At 38.5% G+C, this 12,978-nt stretch overlaps 1 protein-coding gene across 1 annotated transcript; it reads right to left on the reverse strand.

Moving 5' to 3' along the window:
• Window positions 1–4,330: 4,330 nt before the first annotated feature.
• Window positions 4,331–11,131, reverse strand: LOC127546402 (proline-rich protein PRCC-like). Its single transcript, XM_051973533.1, has 2 exons — window positions 10,899–11,131; window positions 4,331–5,684 (listed from the first exon to the last, which is right to left on the reverse strand). Exons 1-2 carry the CDS (start codon window positions 11,129–11,131, stop codon window positions 4,439–4,441), a joined length of 1,479 nt encoding a protein of 492 aa, XP_051829493.1. The 3' UTR covers window positions 4,331–4,438.
• Between the last annotated feature and the right edge of the window lie 1,847 nt (window positions 11,132–12,978).

The following is a 12,978-nucleotide window of genomic DNA, read 5'->3' on the forward strand; positions in this document are numbered from 1 at the left end:
AATGTTAGATATTTATATTACCTTAAATCATATGAAGGGAAAAAAATTAGTACAGGACATTGAATATGGAAAATGTTTTCTGCACAAGCAAAAATAAGACTACCTCTCATTGAGATGATTGTAAACAAAACTTATAGGCATCAGAAGTCGAGAGGGAACATGAAGGAAAATAAATCTGGAGAGAAAGGAGTGGGGTCATTAGTAGAGAAGTGGCAAACTACTGATTAAACTGGGGAGATGCTGACAAACTTGATGACATTTCTCAATTTTTCTTTGAGAGGAAAGCAGAGTTTTTATTCTATTGATAGTGTAGTTTTTGTTATCCCAAACTGTTAGTAATACCTCACTAAGTCCTGAAACCATTAAATTTAGCACAGTGGGAGAGAATGTAGATATGTAAAATTCCATACCAATGATAGTACTTATTTCTAGGACTAAATCTCCTGGCCTCTACAATCTATGATGACTTTATAGTAAAATGCCAATTAACAAGTCAGATTCCCCTTCATTTTTTTTAAAAAAAGGCAGAAGACATGGAATATAACTTAATCAAGTTTGCAAATTTTAATTGTCTAAAAGCTGCATCTAAGTGCTTGCTTTAAACTCCTCCACTCTTTTGAAGCCAAAGACTCATTTAGTGAGAGGGATAGCATATCATTATTTTCTCACTATACAGTGGCAATTTTTGCAAACTGCTGGGAAACTATGCACAACCAGGACCAAGCGTCCTCATTTCCAAACTCTAACTTCATAGGACCCTTCAATTAAATGGCAAGGTCTTCTGTCTGAAAAGGGCACTTGATTGTATTCTTCCTCCTCTTTCTCAGAAACAATGAGAAATCAGAGCTTTTTCAGTAAAAAGCCTTACATAGTATGCTACTATGGCTAAATGAAGTAAATCATTCTAGTTGAACCTTTACAGGGATAGTGCAGGGGTCCAATACCAGTGCTTAAAGAAGGTCATCTTCTGGCATTATTTTTTTTTTTTTTTTGCTAAGAGATTAAGGATACTCTTAGAATCCAAGCTGTTAAGATGGAAAAAAAGACAAAGCAGAGTAAACACAACTTCATTTATTTTCTGTCAAGCCAATTTCAGCCTATCTATGGTCATAATCACATTTCCCTGAACATCACAGATTTTGAAGCAGAGATAAATATTTTCTTTGGACTTCACTTATTCTTTAATCTTAACTTCAAATTTGCTGTGCAATACCCTCTTTTATTTTTGATTTGACAATCTAAATCTTATCCTTTAAATTATAGTTTTGCCTATGAGGCGGCCTCATGCTGTGTTCAACACTAATAGGCTTGTCATTCAAACAACACATCTCAGGACCCCACCAGGCTGTTATATTGTATTGAATCACATTGGTCAGATCAAGACAGACCCTCATGCATTTTGTTTCATTCAGGATATATTGCAATAAGAAATCATGTTACTTGAAACTGAATAGACATAAAATATTTCTGATTTCTGCTGATACATCTGTTCCTTTCACTTATCATTTTTTTTTGGGGGGGGGTGGGTGGCTCAGGTCTGAGGCATGGATCTTATGTATTTCCCAAGAATATGGGTCTCCCTTTGGAGGTCAGATTCTTATCCCTTTTTTATGACTTAAAATAGTGGTTGATAACTGTTGATACTTTGGGACATAATTGTCTCTGACATTAAAAATGGTTTAACAACCAGTTAACTAGTCAACCTTCTAGATTCCATACCTGATATGAGATCCAGCATCTCAGATGGCCCTAAATTTGGTAAGGTTACATGTGTCTAGGAATGAATTTCTTGTTTAAAAAAAAAGTTTTTATATAAACTTGTTTGAAAGTATAATACTGGGTCTTAATCTTTGCCTTTGGGGAAAAAATTGTTTAAAATTTCTATACCTGGTATACTAGTGATCTCATGAGTCCCTTCTCTAAAGCATTGAGACAACCTAGTTGCAAAAACTTATATAAAACAGTTTATTCTACAAGATTTATTACTTTAGGTTTAACATTTGTTAAAAGATGTTTAACACTGATCAGTGTTGCATTTATAATATATGCTTCTATAGTGTTCTTATGAAGTCTGATTTTGAAAATCTAGTCCATTTCTATAATTCACGAATTTTCCATACACTCCTTTTGAGAATCAAATATAGGCTGGTAATGTTTTACTCTGATTTGTTAATACTGGTTTCCCTTTTATTGTTTATAATAGCAGCTAAGCATCAACTATGGTAGTTTTGTCATCAATATCACTTTTTTTTTTTTTGAGAATAGTTCTGGTATGCATATTATTTATTCTCTGTAGATTTCTATATTTTCATTGAAGTTGCTGATCTATAATATTTTTCTATCTTTCCAATAGATACTAAATCACTGGCTCCTAACTATTGGGTTTGCATGGCTATATGTAAATTTTCAAATGGTCATGGAGTAACATGGGACTTACCTTATTAACAAGAAGAATGTGAATTTTCATTGGAAAAACCTATTATTGGATGCTGGTATAATCAACCATTGATTCAGTTGGTGGTTAACTGGAATATACTCGTAATTTTTTGGGTTATTTTCTCTATTGTTAATGATTCAAAATATTAACTGGCACCCATTACATCTAAACGCAAGCCTCTGTTATTTTCTTAGGTTTTTTGATAGATATCCATACCTTTTGTAGAATTTTGGTATAGGATTGTAGTGTTCTTGTTTTCTAAAATATAATCATTCTCTGTGGGAGCAGGTTTCTTGGGGGCTTCTGGAGGCAGCCTTAGTTTCAGTTCCAAGTAATCACCTCAAATGCAGCTAGCTGTTAAAAGTTCATATCCTTTATTGTCTCTTCCAAAATAGCCTGGTTAGTTTTCTTAGAGGCCTATCTCTCTCCTTGGCTCCAAATGCTCTTTTTTTTCTTTTTTAAAAAAAATTATTAAAGCTTTTTACTTACAAAATATAGCATGGGTAATTTTTCAATATTGACCCTTGAAAAACCTTCTGTTCTAAATTTTCCCCTCCTTTCCCCCACCTCCTTCCCTAGATGTCAGATAGTCCAATACATGTTAAATATGTTTTTAAAAATGTTTATATCATTCTCATATACATATATATACACATACACATATTTATACAGTAATCTTGCTGCACAAGAAAAATCGGTTGAAGGGAAAAACAAAACGAGAGAAAACAAAATGCAAGCAAACAATAACAGAGTGAGAATGTGATGCTGTGGTCCACAGTCGTCTCTGGGTGTAGATGAATTTCTTCATCACTGAACAATTGAAACTGGTTTGAATCATCTCTTTGTTGAAAAAAGCCACATTGAGGAAGATTTCGTCAAGAATTCTACAATACAAGCAATCAAAGATAACATCCTGACTTTAATTTTCTATCGTCTCCACATCTAATATAATCATCAGAACGTTCCTCTGCTGAGCTGCTGGAGTCGCATTCTGGAGTCTGATAGGAATCTTTCTTCATTCCTTCTTGGGGAGTTATGTGATGTGGACAGCATTTGGAATGCTCTTCTGGATGACATTCAGGTGAGATGGAAGATGTCATGTCTGCATCAGAATCTGTATCTTCCAGGAAATATCTTGGTCTTTTGGGGGCCAGGTCAGCCTGAAGTAATTTAAAGAGGTTTCCCAAAGGATTCTCTTCAGGATCAGTTAAGAACTTTGGTGGGGTTAAGTTGTACCTGATAGTTGGAGATGGTGGGAAGTTCTGATGCATTAATGAAAGCTGTTTATCCTTTGGAGTCTCTGGTTTTAAAGGAATATGGAAACTTGGTGGGTAATCATGCTTAGAGTCCAGGTTACAAATAGCTCCAAATTTCAGCATTGTAGAAGGGGAAGCATAGCAATCATTAAAGTTATAGTTTGTCCCAGAAATATCTTTTTCCTGCCTTGTAGCTTGTGCTGCTGGTGGCTGAATACCTCTAGGTTCAAGCTTTCTTGAATGAAAGTGGATTTCATCATTACATTCCATAAATGGATGTCTTTGGGATGAGCCACAGAAAGTGAGGGAGGTCAGGAATGGGTTTGAAGCTTGAGCTCTCTCAGATTGTCTTTTTTTTTTTTTTTTTTTTTTTGGTCAGGATGGATGTTTTATTTCAATAGACATCTTTGTTTTTGTTTAAAAAACAAAAAACAAAACAAAGACAAAATCCAGAATTCAACCAGTCATCTCACCCTGTTAGGGAGCCAAGTTCCCAACCTAGAATTTAACAGTTGTTTCTGGAAAAGTTACTCAGGAGTCTTTGTGGCTCCAAGAGATATAGAAGCTGCATTTTCTAAGTTTTATTAAGAAAATGAAATCCATTGTGTTCCTTCTCAAGGAAGTGATGGCTGGAAGAAGGTCCTGGACTTGGAGCTTCTGGGGCTCCCAAAGATGTTAGCTGGAAAGGGCAAGGCCAGGCCACCTGGTACTGGGTAAAGGGGAAGATGGGATAAGTTCCAGAAGCCTAGAATCCATATTTGGCTTGGGTCTGCCGACGACTGAGCTTGTTCTCTGACCAAGTATTCTTCAGCTCCAATTCTCGCTCTTTAGCCTGGTGAATCAGATATGTGATTTGGTGTTTTCGCCTCTGCTGGCCTGTTGGCTGCTCACCCTTCTTCTTACTGAATGACTTCGTGTTTTTTTCTTCTGTCAAGGACTTGGTCATCCACTGCTGGGCCCCACTGAGCAGGTCATCTCCGTTGATCTCCACAAAATTAATTTCTTCCCTTCCCCGGTTCCTCTTGCCCTGAAGTCGCTTGAACGCCTCATCATCAATGAAAGAGGCGTCTGGGGTAATTTCCTGGGGAGGAGCTAAGGCTGGATCAGACTCAGGGTAGTAGCCACTACTGTAATAATCCTGATAGTAAGCGCCAGTGGCATTGGCGTCACCATATGTAGGGAACTGGGTGTAGGGCTGACTGCTGTAGTCCTCCCCAGGCTTAGGCACCCAGGGAGCCCCACTTGAACCAGCCACCATCTTGAATTTAAGGGGAGCATTGGCTGCATCGTCCTGGAAGGTAGGTTCTGGCTCTGTGCCTGGGGGTAGCTCTTCAGAAGCAGCAGGGACAGGGTAAGGGTATGGCTTAGCTCCAGGAGGCTCAGCCTTGTCTGGAAGGAAGAAGAAGTTCTCAGGGGCTACTTCCTCATCACTGTCATCCTCCTCTTGTGTGATCTGCTTTGTCACCTGTAAGGCGGCACTCTTGGCAGCTGCTTTGATGGCTGAGGGCGATGGGGTAGTAGTGGTTGCACCCACAACAGGGGCAGAGGAGGAAGCAGAAGAAGCAGATTTGGTCTTGGGGGCTGGTTTGGAGAGCTTGGCGTCAGCAGAGCCATCAGTGGGTTTTCGGGAGAAAGCGTAGGGTAGGAGCAATCGGTTAGTCTCTTTTGTAGTCAGGTTTTTGGGCTGGGGAAGCAAAGCTGATAAACCTGTTCCTTCACCAGATCCCTGAAGAACAGTTTTCTTCTTTGCAGGTTCATCTTCCTCTGAATCTGAATATCCCAGGTGCAGCTCGGGGGCTGCGATCCGTACCGGCTCCGTAGCCCTCTTCTTTCGCTTGGGGAACCCCAGAGGGGGCCCGGTGCCGGCGATCGGAGGGGGCAGGTTGAGGCTGGGAGCCCGCGGTAAGGGCAGCCCGAGCCCCAGTCCCTCACCCACCCCTGCAGCCTCAGCCAAACTAAGACCTGGGGGCGGAGGAAAGCCCTCAGATTGTCTTTTGAAGAAAGGATCAACATAAGGAAAATGAGAGGGCAATGGAATTCCACTTCTTTGGTCTTCCATAAATCTTGTTAAATTTGGAACCTGATTTCTGGTCGGTGAGATGCTCCTTTTACAAACAGCCACAACTGGATTGATGCTTTTAGTCCTGTTAATGGCCTGGGGCTTATTATTCCTAATTTTACTGGTCTCTGTCTTCTTTGTTGTTGTCTTTGTCTTTGGTCATCATCCCTGTTCTTTTATTCTTCAACCCAAAAGTTGAATGGAATGAGCTGTGAAGTCTGCATTGTTCAACACCAGGGAGTGAAGGTGACTGGTCACAAGTCTCTTGCTGCCTCCAAAGTCCAGTTCCAAGTGCTCTTGCAGCTTGTCCTTTGCCTCAGCTAGCTTTCAGCCTCCAGCTCTCTCTGAATCTCCAGTTCTTCTCATTCCTGACTGAGGCTCGTCCTTTTATATGCTTTTTTAGAGGTGTGAACTCAAAGGTGTTAACTCCTCCTCTGAGAGTGGGGATTGTGGGTTCCTGACTTGTGAACTCTAATGTGTTGAACTCTCAAAGGTGTAAACTTAAGTACATAAGCATTGCTTCTATCAATTCTAGTGAGTTAACACTTTGTAAGGATTCTAACATAGAATCACATATTTGACATTTAAAATCTAAAGTTAATGGAAATCTGCTATATAATTTTATGAACTGGCATTGTTTTTTCTTCATTTAACAAACCAGTCTTAAACTAATACAATTTTATAATATTAGATTCCAAAATATTTAGACCAATTTCCTTTGATTCTCATTTAAGCCTAATATGCTTAAATCTATTTTATATCTATTTCATTATTCCTTCTCTTCTTAATCATTTTCTTTATTATCCCTGTCACTAATACTTACCATAGCCTTTTAAAAAGAAAGGGGGAAGGGAGGAGTTTCTCTACTAGAAACTTTACTTCCCAATACCTATAATAAACTTTTTTATCAACCTAGGTTTTTGGTCTGTAAATTTCTTTACAGAGAATCTGTGCTGCCAAAAGGGGGTTCCCCCAAACTCCCTACTCTTGCATTGGCTCCCAAGGGGGTATAGGGGAGCCAAACCTCTCCATTTGGTTCCCTGAACCCTAAACCTGCCACTATTTTATCCCTAGTTCTACACTTATTCTAATCTAATTCTTGGTCTATATAAAGTAGATACATGCATATTAAAAGCTAAAAACACAAGTGATAATTATTGCTCATCCTTCATTGGTCATTGAAGAGGACCAATGACATTAAATGCTATAGTAGCAGCTAATAATATCATACTTTAGCAAGCAAACACCAGTTTCTAAATATGTAACTAAAGCTACCTAAAAATTTATATAATGAAAAGATTTTTTAAAAGAGCAACTACACTTTAGATGATGTGGGGAAAATAAATAGTGGAATGAATACATTGAGTGCATACAGTAGACTAGTATTTGGTTGGCAGAACCAGTTTGCTTCGTTTTATTAGTATTGCTATCAATCTCTGAAAAGCTTTTTTTAAGAGTTAAAAAACACAAGGAAACAAGATCCTTAGATACTATTCCATTAGAACTTCCTTCAGTGGAATTAGATGGTCATAGATGTATTTCTAGCAACCCAATTTAGATTATATGAGTGATTTGGAAGCATAGGTGAGATTGTAGAAGGGACCCCAAAACTCTAAAACTCTTTGAAGGAGAATCTCCTTGAACCCTGTATCTGTAGGGATCCCTCCTGAGAACAAACAGTTTTGTTCTGTAACTTAGGTGGGGTTGGTTGAGTCCTGAGCTAAGGAAATCCAACCCTATTGAATTAAAGAGACTCATTCAATTCTATTCAAATTTCAGCTCAAGCCAAAATCCAGCTTGTAGGTAAAAAGAGCCAACTTGGAACTTCACCCATTAGCCCAGCCCCCATGGAACAGGCTTGGAATGTAGCCAAAGACTTCCTTTTAAAAACTTATTTCTTTGCAGAGGTCCTGCCATGCCATGCCATGGAAGCCTTTGCTCACTGGAATAATATTCCCTTCCAGTGCTACTCTCTCTTTATCCTCGCCTATTTTCCTAATGAGACTTTGTCTTTGTTGCAATTTCTCTACTAGAAACTTTACTTCCCAATACCTATAATAAACTTTTTTATCAACCTAGGTTTTTGGTCTGTAAATTTCTTTACAGAGAATCTGTGCTGCCAAAAGGGGGTTCCCCCAAACTCCCTACTCTTGCATTGGCTCCCAAGGGGGTATAGGGGAGCCAAACCTCTCCATTTGGTTCCCTGAACCCTAAACCTGCCACTATTTTATCCCTAGTTCTACACTTATTCTAATCTAATTCTTGGTCTATATAAAGTAGATACATGCATATTAAAAGCTAAAAACACAAGTGATAATTATTGCTCATCCTTCATTGGTCATTGAAGAGGACCAATGACATTAAATGCTATAGTAGCAGCTAATAATATCATACTTTAGCAAACACCGGTTTCTAAATATGTAACTAAAGCTACCTAAAAATTTATATAATGAAAAGATTTTTTAAAAGAGCAACTACACTTTAGATGATGTGGGGAAAATAAATAGTGGAATGAATACATTGAGTGCATACAGTAGACTAGTATTTGGTTGGCAGAACCAGTTTGCTTCGTTTTATTAATATTGCTATCAATCTCTGAAAAGCTTTTTTTAAGAGTAAAAAAACACAAGGAAACAAGATCCTTAGATACTATTCCATTAGAACTTCCTTCAGTGGAATAGATGGTCATAGATGTATTTTTAGCAACCCAATTTAGATTATATGAGTGATTTGGAAGCATAGGTGAGATTGTAGAAGGGACCCCAAAACTCTAAAACTCTTTTAAGGAGACTCTCCTTGAACCCTGTATCTGTAGGGATCCCTCCTGAGAACAAACAGTTTTGTTCTGTAACTTAGGTGGGGTTGGTTGAGTCCTGAGCTAAGGAAATCCAACCTTATTGAATTAAAGAGACTCATTCAATTCTATTCAAATTCCAGCTCAAGCCAAAATCCAGCTTGCAGGTAAAAAGAGCCAACTTGGAACTTCACCCATTAGCCCAGCCCCCATGGAGCAGGCTTAGAATGTAGCCAAAGACTTCCTTTTAAAAACTTATTTCTTTGCAGAGGTCCTGCCATGCCATGCAAGCCTTTGCTCACTGGAATAATATTCCCTTCCAGTGCTACTCTCTCTTTATCCTCGCCTATTTTCCTAATGAGACTTTGTCTTTGTTGCAATTTCTCTACTAGAAACTTTACTTCCCAATACCTATAATAAACTTTTTTATCAACCTAGGTTTTTGGTCTGTAAATTCCTTTACAGAGAATCTGTGCTGCCCAAACTCCCTACTCTTGCATTGGCTCCCAAGGGGGTATAGGGGAGCCAAACCTCTCCATTTGGTTCCCTGAACCCTAAACCTGCCACTAGATCTTATCATTTAACTCCCTGACCACCAGGAACCCTAATCTCATTTTGGTTCTGTATGGAATGGAAAGATGAAGAATTTACAGTAATGTGTGAATTCTTTTTCTTGACCATGTGTTTTTTTTCTCATAGGTTGTTTTGATAAGGTCAAGTAATGAATCAATAGATACATTTCCTCTGACAGGTTCTGTGTAAAGCACTGAAGGCTAGGAAAAAAAAGGGGTATTTTCTCTACATGTGACAGTCATACTGATATAAACTGAGATCTTTTGGAAGGAAGGGTTGGAAAAGTCCTGATGTGATTAAACCTTCCTTTAGGAGGGGCACACCCTCCCTGTCCATAAAGGAAAACTTCCAAAATAAGTACTCTCATTCAATTGGAAATCTTAGCCTGGAGTATTGTCCACACATCCTCTATGGAGTTGCTCAAATTCCCCAGTTAAGTAATCTCATTCAATATTGAATTGAAGTCCCAAGCCTCTTTGCCTTTTGCCCTTCTGGACTTAGCCCATTGGTGAAGGTAGTTTCTTCTCGGTATCAATCCATCTTTGCAAAAGTCCTAACAGGACTCTGCCTACTAAGAAAGTTGTCATTTTAGGATACCGTTTTCTTAGAGTAAATAAATACCATTCTTTGTCACAAACTTCATGCCTGCATTTATTGGGGTTTTCGAATTCTTTTGTAAAACCTGCACAATGGCCTAGGGGATCTGGATCTCTTGTCCTCAGTTCTTACACCTCATCAATACCACATCTCTCAGAAAAATAAATGTCCATCTCAGGAACCCAGGATACATGAACACTTGTTTGCAGACAAACTGAAGTATTAGGAGCCGCTTGTTTATTTATTTTTTTAAATTATAACTTTTTATTGACAGATCCCATGCCTGGGTAATTTTTTTTACAACATTATCCCTTGTATTCACTTCTGTTCCAACTTTTCCCCCTCCCTCCCTCCACCTCTCCCCCAGATGGCAAGCAGTGCTATACATGTTAAATAGGTTACAGTATATCCTAGATACAATATGTGTGCAGAACCGAACAGTTCTCTTGTTGCACAGGGAGAATTGGATTCAAAAGGTAAAAATAACCCGGGAAGAAAAACCAAAATGCAAACAGTTTACATTCATTTCCCAGTGTTCTTTCTTTAGGTTTAGCTACTTCTGTCCATTCTTGATCAATTGAAACTGAGTTAGATCTTTGTGGAAGAAATCCGCTTCCATCAGAATACATCCTCAAACAGTATCGTTGTTGAAGGATATAATGATCTAGGAGCCACTTGTTAATGGTAGCTGGGATCTAATTCTGACCAGAATAGATTGAATCATGTGAGGGTGAGAATGATGCAAGATGAGAGGTGAGTACCTCTAATTTATTATGCCCCGTGCAAAATGTTTTCAAGACACAGCAAGATTATATCCCTTAAAGAAAAGCATCCATTCCTTTGCAAGCAACACCTGCTTCTAATAACTGTGTTTTCAGACAGTTATTTCCAGTTGCCAGGGTCGTGTTGGTTCCAGTGAGTGGGCTAGCTCAACTTAAAAGTAAGAAAAGTAGACTCACTTGCAACTCCTTAGCTCTAATATATAGCTCAAAGGTTGTGAGAACAGATTCCTCCCTTAACTTTCAGTGCTGTAATACATAGCTGCAGGGCTGTGAACTGATCTGCCTTTATGTGCAAATCCCTATTTAACCCTTTACAAGCTTTCTGGGTTTCACAGGACTGCATTGTTTTCATTTTAGAATGCCTAAGTGAAGTTCAATGCTTATTTGGCTGACATTGTACTCATGGCGGAAAAGGAAAGTAAGTCCAATACTGTGCAGTTCGAATTTGGAGTTTGTTGTTGGAGTTTCCAAGCTGAGGAGCGTAAACCGCATTGTTAGGAGTTCAACACTGCCTCCTTTCGTACAGTAGCTGCCAGTAAGGATGCTCATGGGTTTGGAGGGTGAGATGCTAGCTGTGGAATCTTGTGGGATGCTTTCTCCCCGGCGACGCACATAGATCTGGTCAGAATTCATTTTCTACTCCGTCACCGGCTGAAACGGCATCCCCATGTCAATATGTGTGATGGTCCACATTTATCTGAATAGATTGTCTTCACCGATTTTTTTTTTTTTTAATCTTTGACAACGTAAGATAGCTGTCACAATGGTGAGTCCCGTCCTATATTCTCCATTTTGTTTTTGAAGTAGTGTCTTAATATCTCTAAGGCAGCATTCCACTATCCCTTGACTTTGAGAGTTATAAGGGATGCTGGGAACATGTGAAATATGCATCTCTGTACAAAAGGCTTTAAATGGGGCTGAAGTATAGGAGGGAGCATTGTCAGTTTTTAACATTACTGGAAAGCCCATGAATTGTGCAGCAGCACAAAGATGATTTATGATGTCCTGAACTCTCTCAGATTGTCTAGTGTTAGTAAACACATACTCTGGTTTTACTTAGGCTGACGCATGCACATACTTCTGGGTCCCAAAAGATGGTATGTCTGAAATCCATTTGCCAAATATCATTGTTGCTAGATGATCACCCTTAGGTTAGTAAATAATGAACCTACAGGAGCCTTCTGGTAAGGAACATAGAAATGCAGGACTTTACTATTGGTCTAGCTTCCTACCTTGTAACGGGATATAACATTCTTAATGTTTTAGCAGACATGGAATTTGTTGTGAGCCTTTTGTGCTTCTAGGATATTCGGCATAAGCATTTTGTCCACTATTTCATTGGCAGTGGATAGGGGCTTGGGAGAGTCAGTATGTGACTGTATATAAGTAAATATTTTGCCATACCATGCTTTTAACTGTTTCCACTTCAACAAATAATTGAAATACAGGGGTTGGTTGAAATTTTTTATGTGCTGTCTCTAACTTACTTTTTAATAGTGCTTATGCCATTTTTGCTCTAAAGCATTTAATGTCCATAGAACAAATCTTTAAAGCTTGTAAACAGCAAATTCATTTTGTTATGTAGCCTCAAAAGGAGTTATCATACACATAGTTTTGGTTGAGAGAAGGGCAAAAGCAAGCTGCCTTATTATGGTTTAAAAAAAAAATAAGACCCTGTGAAATAGGCTTGTTGGTAATTATTCTGAGTATTATCCAGAACCATGTAGAATACAATTTGGCATTGGATAAAGGAGAGTCATGTAAAGAAGACAAGGGGAATTGTAGTGGTAATTGCCAGTCTAATGATGTCTGAAATGAGTCACTGAGGAGTCCTGTATATTGAAATCACAAGACATCCAAAGTAATGATCCTTTTGACAGCCTTCAATAATATGGCTATCATAGTAACATATGAGGTTAGTGAAGAGTTAAGCAGCATGGGGGGAGGTGTCATCCATTCTACAACAGTTTTTTTTCTTGATGTAATAGGATATTCAGAAGTTTCTAACACTTATGCTTTTAATCCTTTCTCTGGGTCTATGTGACCTGTTTGAGTCTTTTCAATGCTTTGTTCAACTGTTTGCAATGCTTTCATAGCCAACTGAGTAAAGATGGTGTGGAGAATTTAAATCTGAATCTCCTCTCAAAATGTTGTAAAGGAGCCAGTAGTTTTGGGTGAAGCCATTGTTTGACTCATGAAGTTTTTGAAGTCATCATTTTTAATCTCTTTTCTGATCTGTAACTAGTGGCCTTATAACATCTGTTGTTACATGAAAGCCTAAGTATTGAAAAGGAGGGTATTTTTGTACTTTCTCTGGGGCTGCTTCCAAATCATGCAGTTTCAATTGTCTTGTTACTTCTTGTAAAGCTTATTCTAAGATTACATGTCCTTATGGGCACCCAGCAAGTCATCCATATAATGTAACAGAACTAACCTTGATATCTTTTTCTTATAGGTGCTAGCACATTCTTGACACATTG

The sequence above is a fragment of the Antechinus flavipes genome, chromosome 1 (assembly GCF_016432865.1).
Source record: "Antechinus flavipes isolate AdamAnt ecotype Samford, QLD, Australia chromosome 1, AdamAnt_v2, whole genome shotgun sequence".
Taxonomy (NCBI): domain Eukaryota; kingdom Metazoa; phylum Chordata; class Mammalia; order Dasyuromorphia; family Dasyuridae; genus Antechinus; species Antechinus flavipes.

What these genes read in the sequence shown, in the direction of transcription:
- LOC127546402 (XM_051973533.1), bottom strand. Translation starts at nt 11,131, where the DNA reads ATGAATTCTGACCAGATCTATGTGCGTCGCCGGGGAGAAAGCATCCCA. An exon ending in ACTTTCCTTTTCCGCCATGA is followed by an intron (nt 5,685 to 10,898) that starts GTACAATGTCAG and finishes TTTCTTCAAAAG; the next exon opens with ACAATCTGAGGGCTTTCCTC.